Source organism: Orcinus orca, chromosome 9 (assembly GCF_937001465.1).
Source record: "Orcinus orca chromosome 9, mOrcOrc1.1, whole genome shotgun sequence".
Taxonomy (NCBI): domain Eukaryota; kingdom Metazoa; phylum Chordata; class Mammalia; order Artiodactyla; family Delphinidae; genus Orcinus; species Orcinus orca.
In genome coordinates, this window is record NC_064567.1 from 86,155,926 (window position 1) to 86,173,222 (window position 17,297).

At 40.3% G+C, this 17,297-nt stretch overlaps 1 protein-coding gene across 1 annotated transcript in view; it reads right to left on the bottom strand.

Moving 5' to 3' along the window:
- The window catches only part of RELN (reelin), a 509,830-nt gene that overhangs the window by 76,610 nt on the left and 415,923 nt on the right, over positions 1–17,297 (bottom strand). Inside the window, exons 32-40 of the mRNA XM_004263378.2 lie at positions 14,884–15,042; positions 14,523–14,711; positions 13,713–13,986; positions 10,789–10,929; positions 10,506–10,683; positions 6,597–6,681; positions 5,581–5,763; positions 2,927–3,098; positions 2,723–2,825 (exon numbers count right to left, since the gene is read on the bottom strand). Coding sequence (XP_004263426.2) covers positions 2,723–2,825; positions 2,927–3,098; positions 5,581–5,763; positions 6,597–6,681; positions 10,506–10,683; positions 10,789–10,929; positions 13,713–13,986; positions 14,523–14,711; positions 14,884–15,042 — 1,484 coding nt within the window. The remainder of the gene's footprint in view (positions 1–2,722; positions 2,826–2,926; positions 3,099–5,580; positions 5,764–6,596; positions 6,682–10,505; positions 10,684–10,788; positions 10,930–13,712; positions 13,987–14,522; positions 14,712–14,883; positions 15,043–17,297) is intronic.

Consider the following 17,297-nt stretch of genomic DNA (forward strand, 5'->3'; position numbering starts at 1 on the left):
TATAGGCATTTGTCTCTACCTAGATTCTTCTGATAACAGAACTCTTGAAAGGGCCACAGGGATTACTTTTTATTAACATTTAAAGCATAAATGTTAGAAAATATAACAGAAGGTTATATAAGTAACTTAAAATAAAATCAGAAAATATAACAGAAAGCTTAAAATAGAGAATAATTTTTCCACTAAGGCATCATTTGGTCTCTGACTTTAAGATGAAAGAAACAACTCTAATTTAGAGTATGCAGACAGTTAATCTAGAGCAAATATTCAAGCTTTTTGATGAAATAAGGCACTGTCCAATGGTTGGTATAGATTTCAGCTATGAAACAAGTATCTTCAAAAGTTAATGCGGGGGGGGGGGGCTTCCCTGGTGGCACAGTGGTTGAGAGTCTGCCTGCCAATGCAGGGGACACGGGATCGTGCCCTGGTCCGGGAGGATCCCACATGCTGCGGAGCGGCTGGGCCCGTGAGCCATGGCCGCTGAGCCTGCGTGTCCGGAGCCTGTGCTCCGCGACGGGAGAGGCCACAGCAGTGACAGGCCCGCGTACCGCAAAAACAAAAACAACAACAACAACAACAACAAAAAAGTTAATGGGGGGCTTCCCTGGTGGCGCAGTGGTTGAGAGTCCGCCTGCGATGCAGGGGACATGGGTTTGTGCCCCGGTCCGGGAAGATCCCACATGCTGCAGAGCGGCTGGGCCCGTGAGCCATGGCCGCTGAGCCTGTGCGTCCGGAGCCTGTGCTCCACAATGGGAGAGGCCACAACAGTGAGAGGCCTGCGTACCACACACACACAAAAAGTTAATGGGGTCCTCCCGGAAGGCCTTGGGGCACAGCGGTTCCACCCCCTGTGCCCTGAATAGAGCCCACATTTCCACAGAGCTGGAACTCCTGGCTCGGGGTCTCTTCCCTCCACTGTCACTGAACTGCCCCGGAGCCTGAGGGGAGGGCGGCCTCACTGAGGCTGCCGGCTCTGGAGGGGCCCCTGCAGCCGAAGCCACGACAGTCCTGGGGACCGCGGGCTGGATCAGTCATCCTGGGTTAAGCCAGCTGCCATGTCATGAGGACACTCAAGCAGCCCTAAGGAGAGATCCATGTGGCAAGGAACTGAGGCCTCCTACCTACAACCGCGTGAGACATGAAAAAATGTTCAACATCAAGAATTATTAGAGACATGCAAATTTAAACTACAAAAAGGTATCACCTCACACAAGTCTGAATTGCCATCAGAAAAAAATGTCTGCAAACAATAAATGCTGAATGGGTTTCCGAGAATGGGTACCCTCCTATGCTGTTGCTGGGATGTAAACTGGTAACAGCCACTAATCAGAACAGAATGAAGGTGCCTTTAAAAGGTAACAATTGAGCTACCATATGATCCTGCCGAACCACTAATGGGCCTATAACCCGAGAAGACCAGAATTCAGAAAGACACAGGCACCCAAACGTGCACTGCAGCGATATTTACAATAGCCAGACATGGATGCAACCAAAATGTCCATCTACAGATGAACAGACAAAAAAGAAGTGGTCCATGTACACAATGGAATATTAGCCATGGGAAAGATGAAACAGTGCCATTTGCAGCACCACAGATGAGCCTAGAGATAATCATACTACACAAAGTAAGTCAGAAAAAGAAAGACAAATATCCGATGATATCATTTACTAGTGTTATCTAAAAAGTGATACCCATGAACATATTTCCACAGAGAAAGGCCCATACAGACTTAGAAAAAGGTGAAAGGAATGGAAAAATTAGGATGTTGGGGTTAACATGCATTTAATAATTCATATAAAATATATAATCAAGAAGGACCTAATGGATGCCAAGGGAGGTTTACTCAACGCTCTGTTAATGACCAACATGGGAAAGAGTCTAAACCTGATTAGATATATGTATACGTATGAATGAACCAGATTCTGTACACATAGAACAAACACAACATTGTAATCAAATTTATTCTGATAAGAAATAAAAATTAAATTAAACAAGAAAAAGAAAAAAAAAGTTAATGGGAATTCCCTGGCAGTCCAGTGGTTGGGACTCAATGCTACCACTGCAGGGGGCATGGGTTCTATCCCTGGTTGGGGAACTAAGATCCCTCATGCCATGTGGCGTGGCCAAAAAAAAAAAAAGGTTAATACTATTGAACCCTAGCACAATGTACCTTTGGTTCTGCTGATTTTATCTAAGCTTTTGAAATATATAAACGTTTTTCTTTTATACATTATTAGTTTGCTGTCTTGAAAAATATGAGTCCGTGAATATTCATGAAATACCCAGAAATGATAAGAAACAGTACAGTATTATTTTATCTGTAAAATTCATGACACCATGATAAATATTATATAAATGTGCTGGCATGGTATAGTTACATTGACCTGGATCCTAAGTAATATATAAAAATTGTGACTATAATACTACTAGAATAGTATGGTCCTTTTCATTTTTATAATGTTTGAAATAAGCTATTTTGACAATTTCCCATTGTAGTAGGTGAGGACATTATGTCATAAATAAAGGAGCAAAATTCAGAAATAAACCTTAGTAGAACAATTGGTTCTGCTAATAAAAGTGAATTATGATGTAAAATCTCTTTTGTCCTTGCACAAAAATGGAAAGTCATAACGCATGAAATCATCTGAGATTTTCCTCCTCTTTCCTAGCTTTTGTTCAAGATAAAATTTAAAGCATTTCTAATAGAACAAAATCAAGTACCTCAAATTGTATGATGGTGTTCTCATTCACATTCAGGTCACGAGTAGTAATGGAATGCTCACCAACTTCATTTGAAACAAACACCATAGCTGAATCTTCCTCGCTGTTATACAAGAAAACAACAAGGAATCCATTTAGGCAAAAGATCATTGTGACCTGTATAGAGCAGGGGTTTTATTTTTACCTTCTCAATTAAGTACTTACGGTGCTCCTTTGGAAGAATATGGGCAATAAAGACCAATGTTACCACCAGGGTAGAAAAACCAATTGTCTTCTCTGGGCCCAAAGTCAAAAGTATCTAGAAGCATCACAGGGTTGTTTAAATTATTTCCATCGATGATGAAGTCATCAACAATCCAGATTTCTTCTTTCTTACCTAAGGCATTTTTGGATAAAGCAAGTTTTTTCAATGGTGAAAATCAGGTGGGCATTTTTGCTCATTGGAAGAAAGTAAAGGACAGAGGGAACTCAGTAACAACCGATTAAACAGATGCCTTCTAGACAAAGAAGCACAAACTACGTAAGTGTGTTTACACGGATTAAAGGGTGAAACAATTAAGCTTTCAGGGCTATTAAATTGACACTGCACGGAGCAGCTTCAGTAATTTCAGAAGGCTGGTAAGAGTCTGCTGCCCTTCCTGCCACAGCGGAGCTATGGACCCTCCACCGCAAGAGTGGGCTTTGAGTTATGCTTTCGCGGTTTAGGGGACTCTGTAAGATACCGGCATCTGTGAGGATGGGTGGTCAGCCTGTGGATTTAGTACTGAGTTACACTAAGTAGTCTATTCATGGAGTAACTCAGGACTTTTTAGAGTCAACCCATGACTTAGAATCATGCTTCCTTCAGGCTGACGGATCCTGGCCATTGTAACACTGGCTTGATGCACAATTTTATTTAGGTGTTAAAAACTACACAGAAGAAAATATTCTGTGTTATATAATACTTTATTTTCCCCTTAAAGCGTTTCAAAACTTGTATGTTTAGTTGAAGATATGTGGGGACATACAGAAAACTAGGAAAGTCACTCCTTAGGCTGTCAGAATTTGACTCAGCGACTTCGGCAGGGTGTTTAAGGAAGATATAACTGAGCAGATAAGAAGGGTGAGCTCAGTGCTTTTGTAAAGCATTGCTTGGATTTAACTGGAAACAAGGTGATAAGACCATACCAAGCAGAAACAAGATTCCTCAAGGATGCTTTTTCACTGATTCCTACTTTTAGTAGAATTCTTACAAAATATAAAAAAGGATCTGTAAAGAGGAGCCTGTAGAAACAACCTGATGATTTAAATGAAGTCACATGTGCCTCTCCCTCTCTAATCCTATCACTGTTCTAATCCTAGTAGCTTTCTTCCCTTTTCTTATTTTGGAAGCAGTTGGTGAAAACAATGAAGAACAATTGGTGAGCATTCCAAACATAACATGAAGACAACTATCCTCTGGACTGTGAAACTGGTTGCATTTCTTTTTTTTTTTTTTTTTTTGTGGTACGCGGGCCTCTCACTGTTGTGGCCTCTCCCGTTGAGGAGCACAGGCTCTGGACACGCAGGCTCAGTGGCCATGGCTCACGGGCCTAGCCGCTCTGCGGCATGTGGGATCTTCCCAGACCGGGGCACGAACCCGTGTTACCTGCATCGGCAGGCGGACTCTCAACCACTGCGCCACCAGGGAAGCCCAGGTTGCATTTCTTTTTTGGACTTTTCCTCAGTGATTATACAAGATTATTTTTTCTGTTCACGGTAAATTAAAATTATTTTTTGACTTACTAGTTATAAAGGAAATATTCAGGTTAAATTTTAGAGATGGAAATACATCTTTCTTATCCATTTCTGTGTTACCTCTGCAAAGAATCTGCTTAATATGACGTCTCTGTGCTTACTTAGGCCATTAAATGCATAATTTGGTAGAGTCTGGTCCTTTATAATCAGTAGTTAGTAGAATTACAGGAAGCAATAAAACATTATAAATTTGTAAAATCCTTCTCTGTAACCACCATTTGAAAATACTGTTAAATTATACATTCACGTTAGCTTATCACTGAGGCAAGTGCATGTGATAAGAATATTTTATCTCAGGCACTATCTGCTTTGTGTCAGTCCCTCTCACTTTGTCACGGCTTTTGCTGTAATGCTGTTCTATCTCACTAATGAAGTGCCATACTCAGAAGAACTATGGGGACTTCCCTGGTGGTCCACTGGTAAAGAATCCACCTTCCAATGCAGGGGACACGGGTTCGATCCCTGGTCGGGGAACTAGGTTCCCACATGCCGCGGGGCAGCTAAGCCCATGTGCCACGACTACCGAGCTCGCGTGCCTCAACTAGAGATCCCAAGTGCCACAAACTACAGAGCCCATGTGCTCTGGAACCCGCGTGCCACAACTAGAGAGAGAAAACCCGCACGCCACAACTAGAGCGCGCCACAATGAAAGATCCCACGTGCCGCAACTAAGACCCGAGGCAGCCAAAAAAACCCCCCCCCAAAAACAAAAACACATAAATATTTTAAAAAAAAGAACTATGTATTCCTAAATGAATTCAGTAAAAAATGTAGTTACAACTGATGAATACCTAATGGTAGAGCTGGATTAAATTTTAAAAACCTTCGCTCTGTGACAGTATTTAGCTGTATTTACATCAAGAGAACTTAGGAGTCAAGCCCGAAGACAATACATAGTCAAGTATGAAGATAAAGATATATAAAGCTAAATATTCCTTGCGACTCCTCAAAAGCGAAGCATGTAAAAGGTACTGTGGATAGCGAAGCCACTCAGCTGACAAACCCTGCCTCCACACCTGAGGAGCAAGCATGCTAACGGGCAGCAGTCAGTTTTGATCACAGGAGAACATGTGCATTTTTACCATTGTTATAAGGTTGCCAGAGTCTGAATCTTGTAGCGTTGGTTTGGGCAGTGTATGGCAAGGGAACATTAATGAAAAGTATGTTGGTCATTTGAGGAAAGTAAAATTCATCCATCAGGTGCCAGGTGATTCCCCCATTCGCGGAGAATTGTAATAGAATAGAGTGGGACCTCTCTGGGGTACCTAGAAAGAAGGTAACAGAGGCATGAACACATCATTATAAAAATGGGGAAGTGGTATGATCTTAGACTATTTTTTTTGTATTGATGCATAAGCTGACTTATATTCACATAGACACCTTAGAGTCCAAATGCTTCTGAGGCAACTTAAAGTGATGATGGGTTGGGATTTCTGTATAAGTATATCTCAAAACACACACCAAATCTTGCATTTTCACACAATAGTATCTCCCTCTTTTTCTTAGATATGAACACATATCTTTCTGTATTTCATTTAGGAAATATTACATCAAAATTTTTTTATTCTATAGGCATCACAGTTCTACAAAGGGCCAAACATTTAAATCTCAGAATACACAGAAAATCGACTTGAGAATTTATTATATCCAAATGGCATTATTTGTCAAGAAAATTAGTTAGTTAATATGAAAGGTCAGAACGGCAGAGTTGACTCTTGGGGTTCACTGTTCATATCTGTGAAAGAAAATCCCAAGTTTCCATAAGTTAAATTTCTTAAATTTAAATTTCTTACGGCTAGAAAGAAGTGGTGGAAAAAAGACTCAAGGACATGATGATAAATTTAACTACCACAGGACTAGTATGATTACTACATCTGTATGAAATTATTATAAAACAAGTAGTTATCTTACCCTTATATTAAAAGGAATATATATTATAGAACATTTGTGAACACTGTGTACTCAAATTTATGTTAGCTCTCCCATATAACAAAATTTATAGCCCTCAAATCTGTTACTTCTCTGTGGAGGAGGAATTATACATGGGGAAATTTGCTTGAAGGGAAATAGTGAATTCATACTCATAGAAATGGCTTACCTTTTGCTATAAATCGAAGTGAAAACTGAACATACATTGTATTGGTACAGTCTAGATCTCTTGAAATGAGCATCCTTAGTCCTTCCTGTAAACAAAAACACATATGTTAGGCAATCTTATTTCATTTGCAAAATTATTTTCCTTTGATTTTATACATCTAACTTACATTAGCTAAATGATACATAATGATCAAGAAGCAATACTTGGTCCAGTCTGGAAGGAAAAATTGATCATTTCCCCTTTCAATGGCTTTCACTCCCAATGCCTAAATAACAATATCTCATTGTCTCAACTCCAAGTCACACTTTGCTGTGACTTATAGAAAGCAGTGCAAGAATGATAGCATTACATATCTACAGGCCTTTTTAAAAAACAGCCTCCTTTGATCACAGCATGTTGTGAGAGGAATAACGAGGAAACAGACGGAAAATGTGCCAAGTGCTCCTGCTGGAAGCTGGGAGCTAATAGGTAACTTTTTCAGGGTTCCATAGAGTCTTAGGAACTTACTCATTTGCGTGCTGTGACGGCCCTGGGAAGCTCTCATTCAGGCTGACACAACACCCTCCAGTTGGTCAAGTTAAATAAGGCATAACTAAGCAAGTCCCCAAGCCCAGGCTGGAACCATTCATGCAGAGAAGCCAAGGAAGGCGGAAAGTGATCATATTGGCTTTAGTAATTTTTTCTGCTAATTAACTATTTCTGGTTGCCTGGGATTGACAGCTCCATAGCTTGTTTTCTCCATGTGTACACAGGGTTGCGGTGACAGCCAGTAAAACAGAACTTCACTATGCAGATGTCCTAGGCACAAACAGGCCTTTCGGTTTCTCAGGTCTGACTCTGAATGAAGTGGCTCTTTGGTGGTGTGGGGCTGTGTGATACTGAGTGGACACTGTCTATTGATTTCTTAATTATCAACTAACAAATACCAAATGGAATCTTAGGTAGAGAAAGCAAATTCTTCCTCTTCTTCTTAACATTCATTATAGAGTACATTCTTCAATAGCTGAAAAATTTTAAATAGGACTGATTTTGTAATAGTAACCATATATTGAGTGCCTACAACGTGCTGGGTTCTAAAAGAACCACTTTACTCCTTTAAGAAGCACCTATCACTCCTAAGGGAAATATATTATTATCTTCCTGTTGCAGATAAGGAAACAAAATCTGAGAGGGACAGTAACTTACCCAAGATTGCAAACGTGAGGATAGCAGGATTTGAACTTAGATATGTCAGATTCTGAAACTTATCCTCCACCCTTTAAGATACCATTATTTTGTTTATTAAATTATTTTTTGGTTTGGGGAGAGATATCCAGCTAATGTTAAATTTAGAATTTGAGAATTATTTGATATGGTAATGAAAAAGCAACTGCATTTATACCCACCCTTGAACTTCACAAAGCATAGATTCAAACTTCCTGGATTAAAGGCTGCTGTGTAAAAGCCTTATATTTCCAGTCTTATTTTTCTTTTATCATAATAACTCACTGCCCTGCTCAGTCCCTGATGCTTGATCACTGCATGTCTTTATGTCCTTACCCTCTGCCTCATACACTTACAAACAGAAGGCCTTGGATGTTTTTACAGCTTGGCGCCATGTAGAGGTTAAGCTTATGGGGAAAGGTCACTTCTTCATCTTATCAATACAGTGAAAAAGCTTTGAGGTGGGTAGTTAATAGATCCAGTTCATAAATATCCCTTGACAACATCAAGATAAAGGAATATGATTATTCTTCCCCCTTGATTATGGAATGTGAGTATAAAATTGTTCCCATGGGTCAATATAAGTCAGCCATAAAAGAACCCATTTTATAGTGTATCTTGTAGGAGAAATTTTTAAAAAATTTATTTATTTTATTTATTTTTGGCTGCATTGGGTCTTAGTTGCGGCACACACGACCTTTGTTGAGGCAGGTGGGATCTTTCATTGTGGTGTGCGGGCTTCTCTCTATTTGTGGCGTGTGGGTTTTCTCTTCTCTAGTTGTGGTGCGCAGGCTCCAGGGTGTGTGGGCTCTGTAGTTGTGGTGCGTGGGTTCTAGTTGAGGTGCGCAAGCTCAGTAGCTGTGGCCCGCGGGCTTAGTTGCCCTGCAGCATGTGGGATCTTAGTTCGCTGACCAGGGATCGAACCTGTGTCTCCTGCATTATAAGGCAGATCCTGCATTATAAGGCCAAGGGAAGTCCCTTGTAGGAGAAATTTTGTTGAAAGTTGGCATGATCTGTAATTATGAAAGGATCTTTCTTTCATATTTAAAATTTTGTTTATAGTTAAGCACTTGATATTGATAATTGCCCAGTGGAACTGTCATGCCCAGCTTCTGCATATATTCTAGTTCATACAGATTTTTTTTTCTCATCCTCTTCCAGATTCAGTAATCCATTGTGCTAAAAGTGAAGCTATTTTAATAGTGGATAGCACTCCTGAATCTATAAACATTAAAAAGAGCCTATCATTTCCTTTTTCACAAAAGAATGCCTTTCTAGGTCAAACTACAACCTACTGAATGGCACACGCTGAGCCCTCTCTGCATCTTGCAGAGCTGATAGATAATATGTCCAACACATATAATGCTTGGCTGCCCTTGCATTTGGATGGCTACAGGGAACATATAAAAGACTATATGTCTTCCTTGTTTATAGGATCTAGAGACCAGTTTAATTCTACTGCTTAAAATTTTATCACGTAAAGATATTTGAATCACAGGACTTTATCTTTTTTGGTCTTGTCAACTGCTTCAAGTAGATAGTGGTAATGAGAGCTAAAGTCTCAGACAAGACTTAAAAACATACACACAAAAAAACAGAAGATTCCACCCCGAAATGTCCTGCCTCAATTTCTTTTGGCCCCTTATAGCACTCAGGGACTTATAAATCTCTCTGACCCTTAAAGTGCTTTTTCTATCTCATCTAAAACTTGAGAAGAATTCTGGATTCAAACAAGGACGATAGTCAGCATCTATTAGCTATAATTGAAAAAGTTCCAGGGTGTCTAATTTTCTGTTAGGTGTTAATTATTAAGGATGTACAGAAACCCATGCAGATTTTTGTTAAAGATTTCATTTGCACACCTAGATTAGCCGATTTCCCCAGCTGAGTGAGACAGGATGTAGCATGTATTCACATATGAAGATGTGTCAGCTCAGCACTGTTTCACACAATTGTTTACCAACCCTCTAACCAACATCTAGGTTGAAATACAAAAAATACACTAATGATGTTTGAGAATGTTATTTAACTTGGCTTAAATGTTTGGTTTTCTTAAAGTCACCAACTGGTTGTATTGGTAGGAGGAAAAGAAAGAAAGTGAAAGGAAAAAGCAAAGACCTTCCGTAAAATCAACTAAAAAATATTCTAAGTTAGATACTTAATTACACATAAAATGCTACATTCTAGAAGTCAAGATTCTAGAAGTAGTATATATATAATTTTTACATATATAATTCCAGCAGAGAGTAAAGAAGGTCTGATTACCAAAGCAAAGGAAAAATTTTATGCCTAAGTGATCATAAAAAGTGACTGCAGTGAATATAAGAGGAAACATTTTTTGTTGTTTTTGTTGACATGAGCATATTCATGTTCCTTAAGGAACCTTTTTTACTGAAATATAAATTACATAAAGGAAAGTATCAAATTATGATGGAATTATCACAAAGTAACACAGCTATGTAATTTCCATACAACTCAGGAAACAGAACATTACCAGCAGTCCAGATGGCCCCTAATTCTCTCTTCCAATTTATACCTCATTTTCTTCTGCCCAAACCAACACTATCCTGACTTCTAAAACCATGATATGTCCTAGAAGACAATAACTATATATAAAATAATACATCATCTGAACAGAAGTGCATGTGTGTGGAGCAGTGAGTGAAGTAGGGAATTCAGTGGTAGTGAAGAAGAGTCTTATCTGACCCCTTTAAAAATGAGCGATGTTCCAGATTTGATGGTTTCACCATTCAGATTCCCCCTCTCTGCACCATATACTTCAGGCCAAAGGTCGGGATGTAAGTTCCCGTTGAAATCATCTTTAAGAATCGAGGGCAGAGGAACGACAGGAACACAGTAGGTTCCACCAAAGCCCCGGTCACACCTAAGAAAAAAATGAGCGGAGAAAAGGAATTACCTGTCGTGAGATCAAGAAGCCATCTTTAACTCTGCATTACAAAGAAAGAATCTGCCAGTTTTATTAACTTACACACAGCGTCCAGCATCACAAATCCCTCGTCCTGAGCACATCCAAGGGCACCCCGAGGCCAGCACAACGTTATCAATAGCCCAGGAGTCAGCCCCCATGGTGTAGTTGGCTTGGATCCATCTGAACCGGGTCCTGGGAGAGCTAAGCAAAAACAAACAAACAAACAAAAGAAAACGACCAAAAAAAAAAAAAAACAAACCACACTTGGTTTGAATGGCAACCTTCAAAGCACAAAAACATTTATTTTAATTCTTTCCCTTTAAAGTGCCCTCTCTGGGTTCCAGTTCCCTCTTTATTTGAGACACTTCGTTTTCATACCAAGTAATGGATGTTGTTTACTCTTGACCCACAAACAGGAGAGTAGAAAACATGCTTTAAAAATATTTCACCATTTCTTTCATACAAGAGCCTCTGAACACATGTGAGATGGGAGAGTTACTTTGAACTATCAATTTATTCTGTGTTTGAACTACATGCAGAACCTTAGTTTTTGCTTTCAGGCTTTTACTACTTTTCAGTACTGGGAAAGAGATTGAGGGTGATAAACATGCGTATAAGTTGGAATCTTACAAAGGTCTTGCCATGAGGTCTCTGTTCTACTGCTCCCTAAATGGTTTCTGAGGTAGTAAATGGAAGCCCTATCCAACCTCTGCCTCTATTTTGGTTCCTGAGGGCCTGGCTCCCTTAGAGGTGAAGACTAGAATGATGTGATATACTCCCATGTTTTTTATTATATTTGCAGTCTGTTATTTGGAATATACTGTCAGAAGACCACTTTATCCAGAAATATGTGCAGCCTTACCAAACAGCAGTCTCTCACTTAGGAACAGATTGCACGGTAGAAATGTGTTAGTTATTTGGAAAGGAGAACACAGCTGACTTGAAGTGGAATTTCAACAGTAAAATCTCAAGTGCTATAGTTTCCCCTACACAAGTTCTCCTTCAGTGCAACACAGCTGCCAGCATGGTGGCTCTGAAACAGAAATCTAGTCACATCAACACTCAGCTTTACACCCTTGAAATGGTTCCCCAACACATGCAATGTCAAGGCCAAACCTCTAATAAATACACGGCCCTTTCATTGTCTGCCCTCTGCCCTTGCCTCATCTTCCCCTATTGCCTCACAATTATACTCTGATAGCATGGAATCCTTGCACTTCCCCATAAACTCTTGTTTCTTCTGGCCTCTGGGATTCTATTTCGGTTTACAACAGCACATACGCCCCTCCTCCCCAACGAGCGCTTTTCACTCAGACAAGCTCTACTCACTTATTTAGACTCAGCTCAGACATCAGTTCCTCCAGAAATCTCCCTCCGATCTCCCCAAACTGAGTTAGGTAGTATCTCCCTGTGTTTCAATAATACCATTGGGTTTTGTTTCTGCTATCATTTTATAAGATAACTGTTTAGATACCTGTTACCCTAAATAATATATTTGGATCCTGGCATCAACTTATTCATTTTGTGTCAGAGATCTAAAACATAATAGATATTCAATAAATGTTTGTTGAAGAAAAATAAAGTGAATAAATGAGCTACAAGTTAGCACTCTTTAAAGCTCTGGGGTCCACAGGAAACTATTTTGGGTTATATACTAAAACGCTTTGATTTCCTGTGTTTTTTTTTTTTTTTCTGCCACTTGTTTGTGCCTCTCTGAATCCAAATTGAACCAGGAAAATGGAAACCACTGTAAATATTTAACACAGAGGGAATTTAACACAAGGAATTGGATGCACAGTTCATGGCAGAGCATGGGGGCAGTGAGGAAACCAGAGTTTAACAAAGTCAGGAAGCACTACAAGTCCAAAGATGGAGGGACACAAGAGGAGATGAGGTTAGTGCCCAGGGGTCAGTGTCACATGGAAGGACATCTCGGGGGAGCTAGAGCTGCTGAAGTTGGCCAAGATGCACTTGAGATAGAAAGGGAGGGGAAGGAACACCCTGGTTTAACTTTATTTCCACCCTCCAATTTCTTGCCAGTATCTGCTACTCTCTAAATCTATCAGGAAGCCAGCAAACACATGCAGCTGGCAAATGCAGCTTACAGAGGACAATTTGCTTACAATTCAGAGCAGAGCAGTGGAAGGGAGATACAGGGATGTGCGGGGAGCAGCCCCAGGAGGGTACAATCTCTACCACCCACCATAGTACACATTGGTTCCTAGAAAGATCCCCAAATTATGCAAATACCTAAACCACAAAAGTGGGAGCCTGCTGTAAGCCCTAATATGACACCTGAATGTAATCTGAAATACTATGGAGGGGAAGAAAGATGCAAAAGGATATGAGCATCCCAAAAGAACGAACCTTTTACTCTTATTCCGGTACTGAGATTAAAAAAAACCCAAACAGGGTCTTCCCTGGTGGCACAGTGGTTGAGAGTCCGCCTGCCGATGCAGGGGACACGGGTTTGTGCCCCGGTCCGGGAAGATCCCACATGCCGCGGAGCGGCTGGGCCCGTGAGCCATGGCCGCTGAGCCCGTGCGTCCGGAGGCTGTGCTCCGCAACGGGAGAGGCCGCAACAGTGAGAGGCCCGCGTACCGCAAAAAAATCAAAAACAAAAAAACCCAAACAACTAAGGATACTCTTCCACATGTGATGATTTCACAAACTGCTTCATGTGGATAAGTATCAGTCTGGTTATTGGGTAGATATTTGTTTTTACAACAGTTTAAAAACTGAATCTGGTGGGCAGCCTTCACCTTGCTGAAGAACAGAAAAGTTCAGCCTTGGAAAACTCTCGGAACTCTTAACCACATTTAAAAATTGTTACCCAAGCACCTTGAACTTTTCTTTCCCCCCGGTATACTCCATGCATGATTATCATGAGAGAGTAATAGAATTGCCAAGTGGCATCATAATTATTTTCCAGTTAGGTGATAGAAACCTGAAGTTCTGACATGTAGCCAAATGACAATTCTCACATGGTGGAGAGTGGAAGGTAGACAGTGATCCGCTTCCAATTCTGGAATCTCTCGGAGGTGTAAACTGAACTTTCTGTGTAGTGCAGACAGCCAATGGTTGGAGGAACACACTCTTCGGTGACAAGATGCCAGTCCCTGCCATTGTTCAGAGAATACTGGAGCTGTACACCGTGGGAGTCGCTAAAGGGCTTGCTACAGCCCATGCTCATTTCAAACTGCAAGAAAGTCGATGCTGACACATGAAAGTCCCAGGTCTCAGCATAACGAGGTTTTCCTACAAAAAAGGAAAAGTTTAATGGCAGCACATAATTGTGCTCTTTTCTTATTTGGCGTTTCTGCTCATCATGCTTTCAGTGGCAAACAAAAATCATGTCTTATCTATAGTGTCTCACACGTGCTTTGGCTTTTCATCTCACGTTGACTATTTTTATCTAGTTAGCATAGACTCAGAAATATGGAAGGCTGCTAACTTGAAAAGCTTTACCATCTTGAGACAGGCTAATAGAAAGTCTGCAAATTGTAATTCTGCAAATCATGAAACATGGGAATGTTTTCAGATAGGTACTTTTGCCCCACTTTTAAGAAACCTTAGTCATATTATGCATGCCATGAAAGACAGTTCCTGCACAAACTGTTATTGGGCTCACCAAGTTACATGAAAGGACAACACAGGTCTTTACTTCCAAGAGCCCCCCACAGTGCAGGCAGTTATGCACACAGTTTTGCATTAGAGAATCTGCTTTTGGGTTTTAGTTAATTTAATCCTCCAGTTAATGAAATATTCTTCCTTTATCTGGTGAAAATGTATACCTATGTTTTCAGTGAATATCAGAGCAGTATCCATAGAGAGACAGTCAGTATTGACTTGACCTCCTTGGATTCGATACCAGTTGGCTTGCAGATCTAAAGAGCCATCGAATTTGTCTTGAAACCCAGTTTGCGAGCTGTCATTCATTCCTATAAGGACGTCATCCAAGGCCCACTGGGCTGAATGCTTCCCTGAAATCAGATGAATAAGGGCAGTTAGAGAAGGTTCATTATATAGTTATGACTGTGGCTTTAAATCAAATTATCTAGAAATTGACAGCAAATTAAGAAACACACAGTACAACGTGGCTTTAACTGGATGATCTAAACGCTACCAGGAAACTTGGGGTGAGCAGTAACTTGCCATGTTGGGGTTGCCACCATCGAAAAGCTGTTGCAGGTGTCTTTGCCTCTCGTGGAAGGTCGATGGAAATGATCTGTGGTTCCAGAAATGACATGAAGTCCAACTCTCGAAGCAAATGCCAGAGTATCCCATTGTCATTTGAATATTGAACAACAAGCCCTGAGTTAAAAGACATAAATCCAGTTACTTAGACAGCTCTCCTAGAGACAAAAAAGGCAAGGAACAGTATTATTTGAAATGGCAAGACTGCAGGATTGCATCTCATAGGATGAGGGCACATTCATCTAACTTCCAAGGAATGAATTCGTAGACCTGAAGGCTCATCAATTTCTTGACAGTTTCTAATGCACTGACTCCTAGGAAGTGGGGGGAAAAAAATACATAAGCTCTTTTTAAAGACCACTCAGCTTTGTATGGGTGATGAGTAGGTTGGTAAGGGGGACATAAAAATCCACTCCAGATTACGTATTTGAATTTTAGATTCTGTCCTGAACTTTACAAAGTCTCATATCATTATTATATACTCAGAAAAAACATCTCAATCTCCCAGTACAAAACCAAGAAGTGCTCTGTGCCACCAGTGTACCAGATAGGAAGCACAGCCCAACGTGAAGGTCTGTTAAGCAGAACAGAATTTTTACTGGCACTTCACACTTTGTCAGACCTTGGTCACTGAAGACTGAATAAAGACAAATTATTAAATAGCAAAGCAGAAGAACTCACTCCCATCCGATGGTTCTACCTTTCTTTCTCTACCTTTCTACCTTTCTAGTTCTACCTTTCTTTCTCTGTGTCACCTTTCCCCTTCACTTATCCCTTCTACCCCACCTCCCTCTGCCTGTCACCAGGTGTGATTTAGGGAAATGCATGTTAAAGTTTAAGATACTTCGTGTGCTATTCCTGCTACCTATCCCAGAAAAATTTTTCTTTTAAAAGAGGACACAGGGAAAGGGTAATGTTGAATGCAAAGGAAAAAGTTGCTAATGATGAAATGGTAGGAATCAACAGGATATATATATGATCATTAGCAATTAATAAAAAAATATATTTTACTTGATGTGGGGGGGGGCAGAGGGCTTTCTTGGCATCTATCTGATTGCTATTCTATAACTGTTCCTAAGACTGGCACTGCATATTCATAATTATGACTGGGGATATGGAAGTGCTTTCTGAGTATTCACAGAAATTATGTTCAGTAAAGTTGCATTTGTTATATTAATTTTATTATGCTCTAATCTTTTTGTAATTGCAATAATTCATGGTTCTTACAATAACTTTTTAGTTTCCTCATTATTGACTAACCAGAACATCTCAATCCCTCTGTCATGTTGCACAGCAAAGAGTTTACTAAAATTAAGTTTCAAGAAATAATATGATAAAATATAGAACTAAAAGAAAGCCTTTTAAGGTTAATTGATGTTACATGGAATTACTGTCACCACATCTGACAAGGGGTGATGCCAGAAATAATAATGACTAAGATGCAAAAAAATTGGAAATCTCAGGAGAATTAATCCTACCATATTTAAAATACAAGAAATCATCGTGTTTGACGAGAGGATAAAAACAGCTCAAAGAATAGGAACTCTCTGGGGAGGCAGTATGCTGTGTATGCGTGTAGACATGCGCAGTTGGAGCTTCAGTGGGTGGAGGTGAGACCCATGTGCTGGAGAAGGGAGAGAACCACACCAAAGTTCATGAAGAACACTGAAGCTAGGCTCTTTCTCATTTTGATTCTAGTCAAGGTGAGGAGCATCTGAGAAAACTCCAGTCTCCAACCCTCGATGTTTTCTCAAAATATAGTTTTTCTTGTAGATATTAATTTGTTTGATATGGTTTATATTTAATAACATAGGGGAGAGAGAGAGAGGGAGAGAAAATGAATAATTTAGATAGTTATCTGGGTGACCTATTTAGAAAGCAGATACAGTACGAAGAAATGAAGCGTCACAAGACTAAAATCTCACTGGTGGTCCTTTAGCACCTTCTACTCAAAGTATGGTCCAAGGACCAGTGCCTGCATCACCTGGGAACTGGCTCTACCTGTGGTGTTTTTACATGTCCACAAATTCTTTGACACTCCTCCCATCAAAAGTGAAGCTTAATTCTCTTTTTGAGTGTGGCTGGACTCAGTAACTTGCTTCTAATAGAATATCGTAGAAGCGACAATGTGTGACTTCTGAGAGTACGCCATAAAAGGCGCTTGCACTTTCTTCCCAGCTCTCTCATGGTTGTCTTTCTCTGAAGAAAGTCAGCTGACAGGTAGCAAGGACACTCAAGCAGCCTATGGCTAGGTCCACTGAAAGAAACAGGCCTCTTGCCAATAGCCATGTAAGTGAGCATCTTGGAAGAAGATCCTCCAGCCCTGGTTGAGTCTTTAGATGACTGCACCGTCTTGGCTTTTATCTTGCATG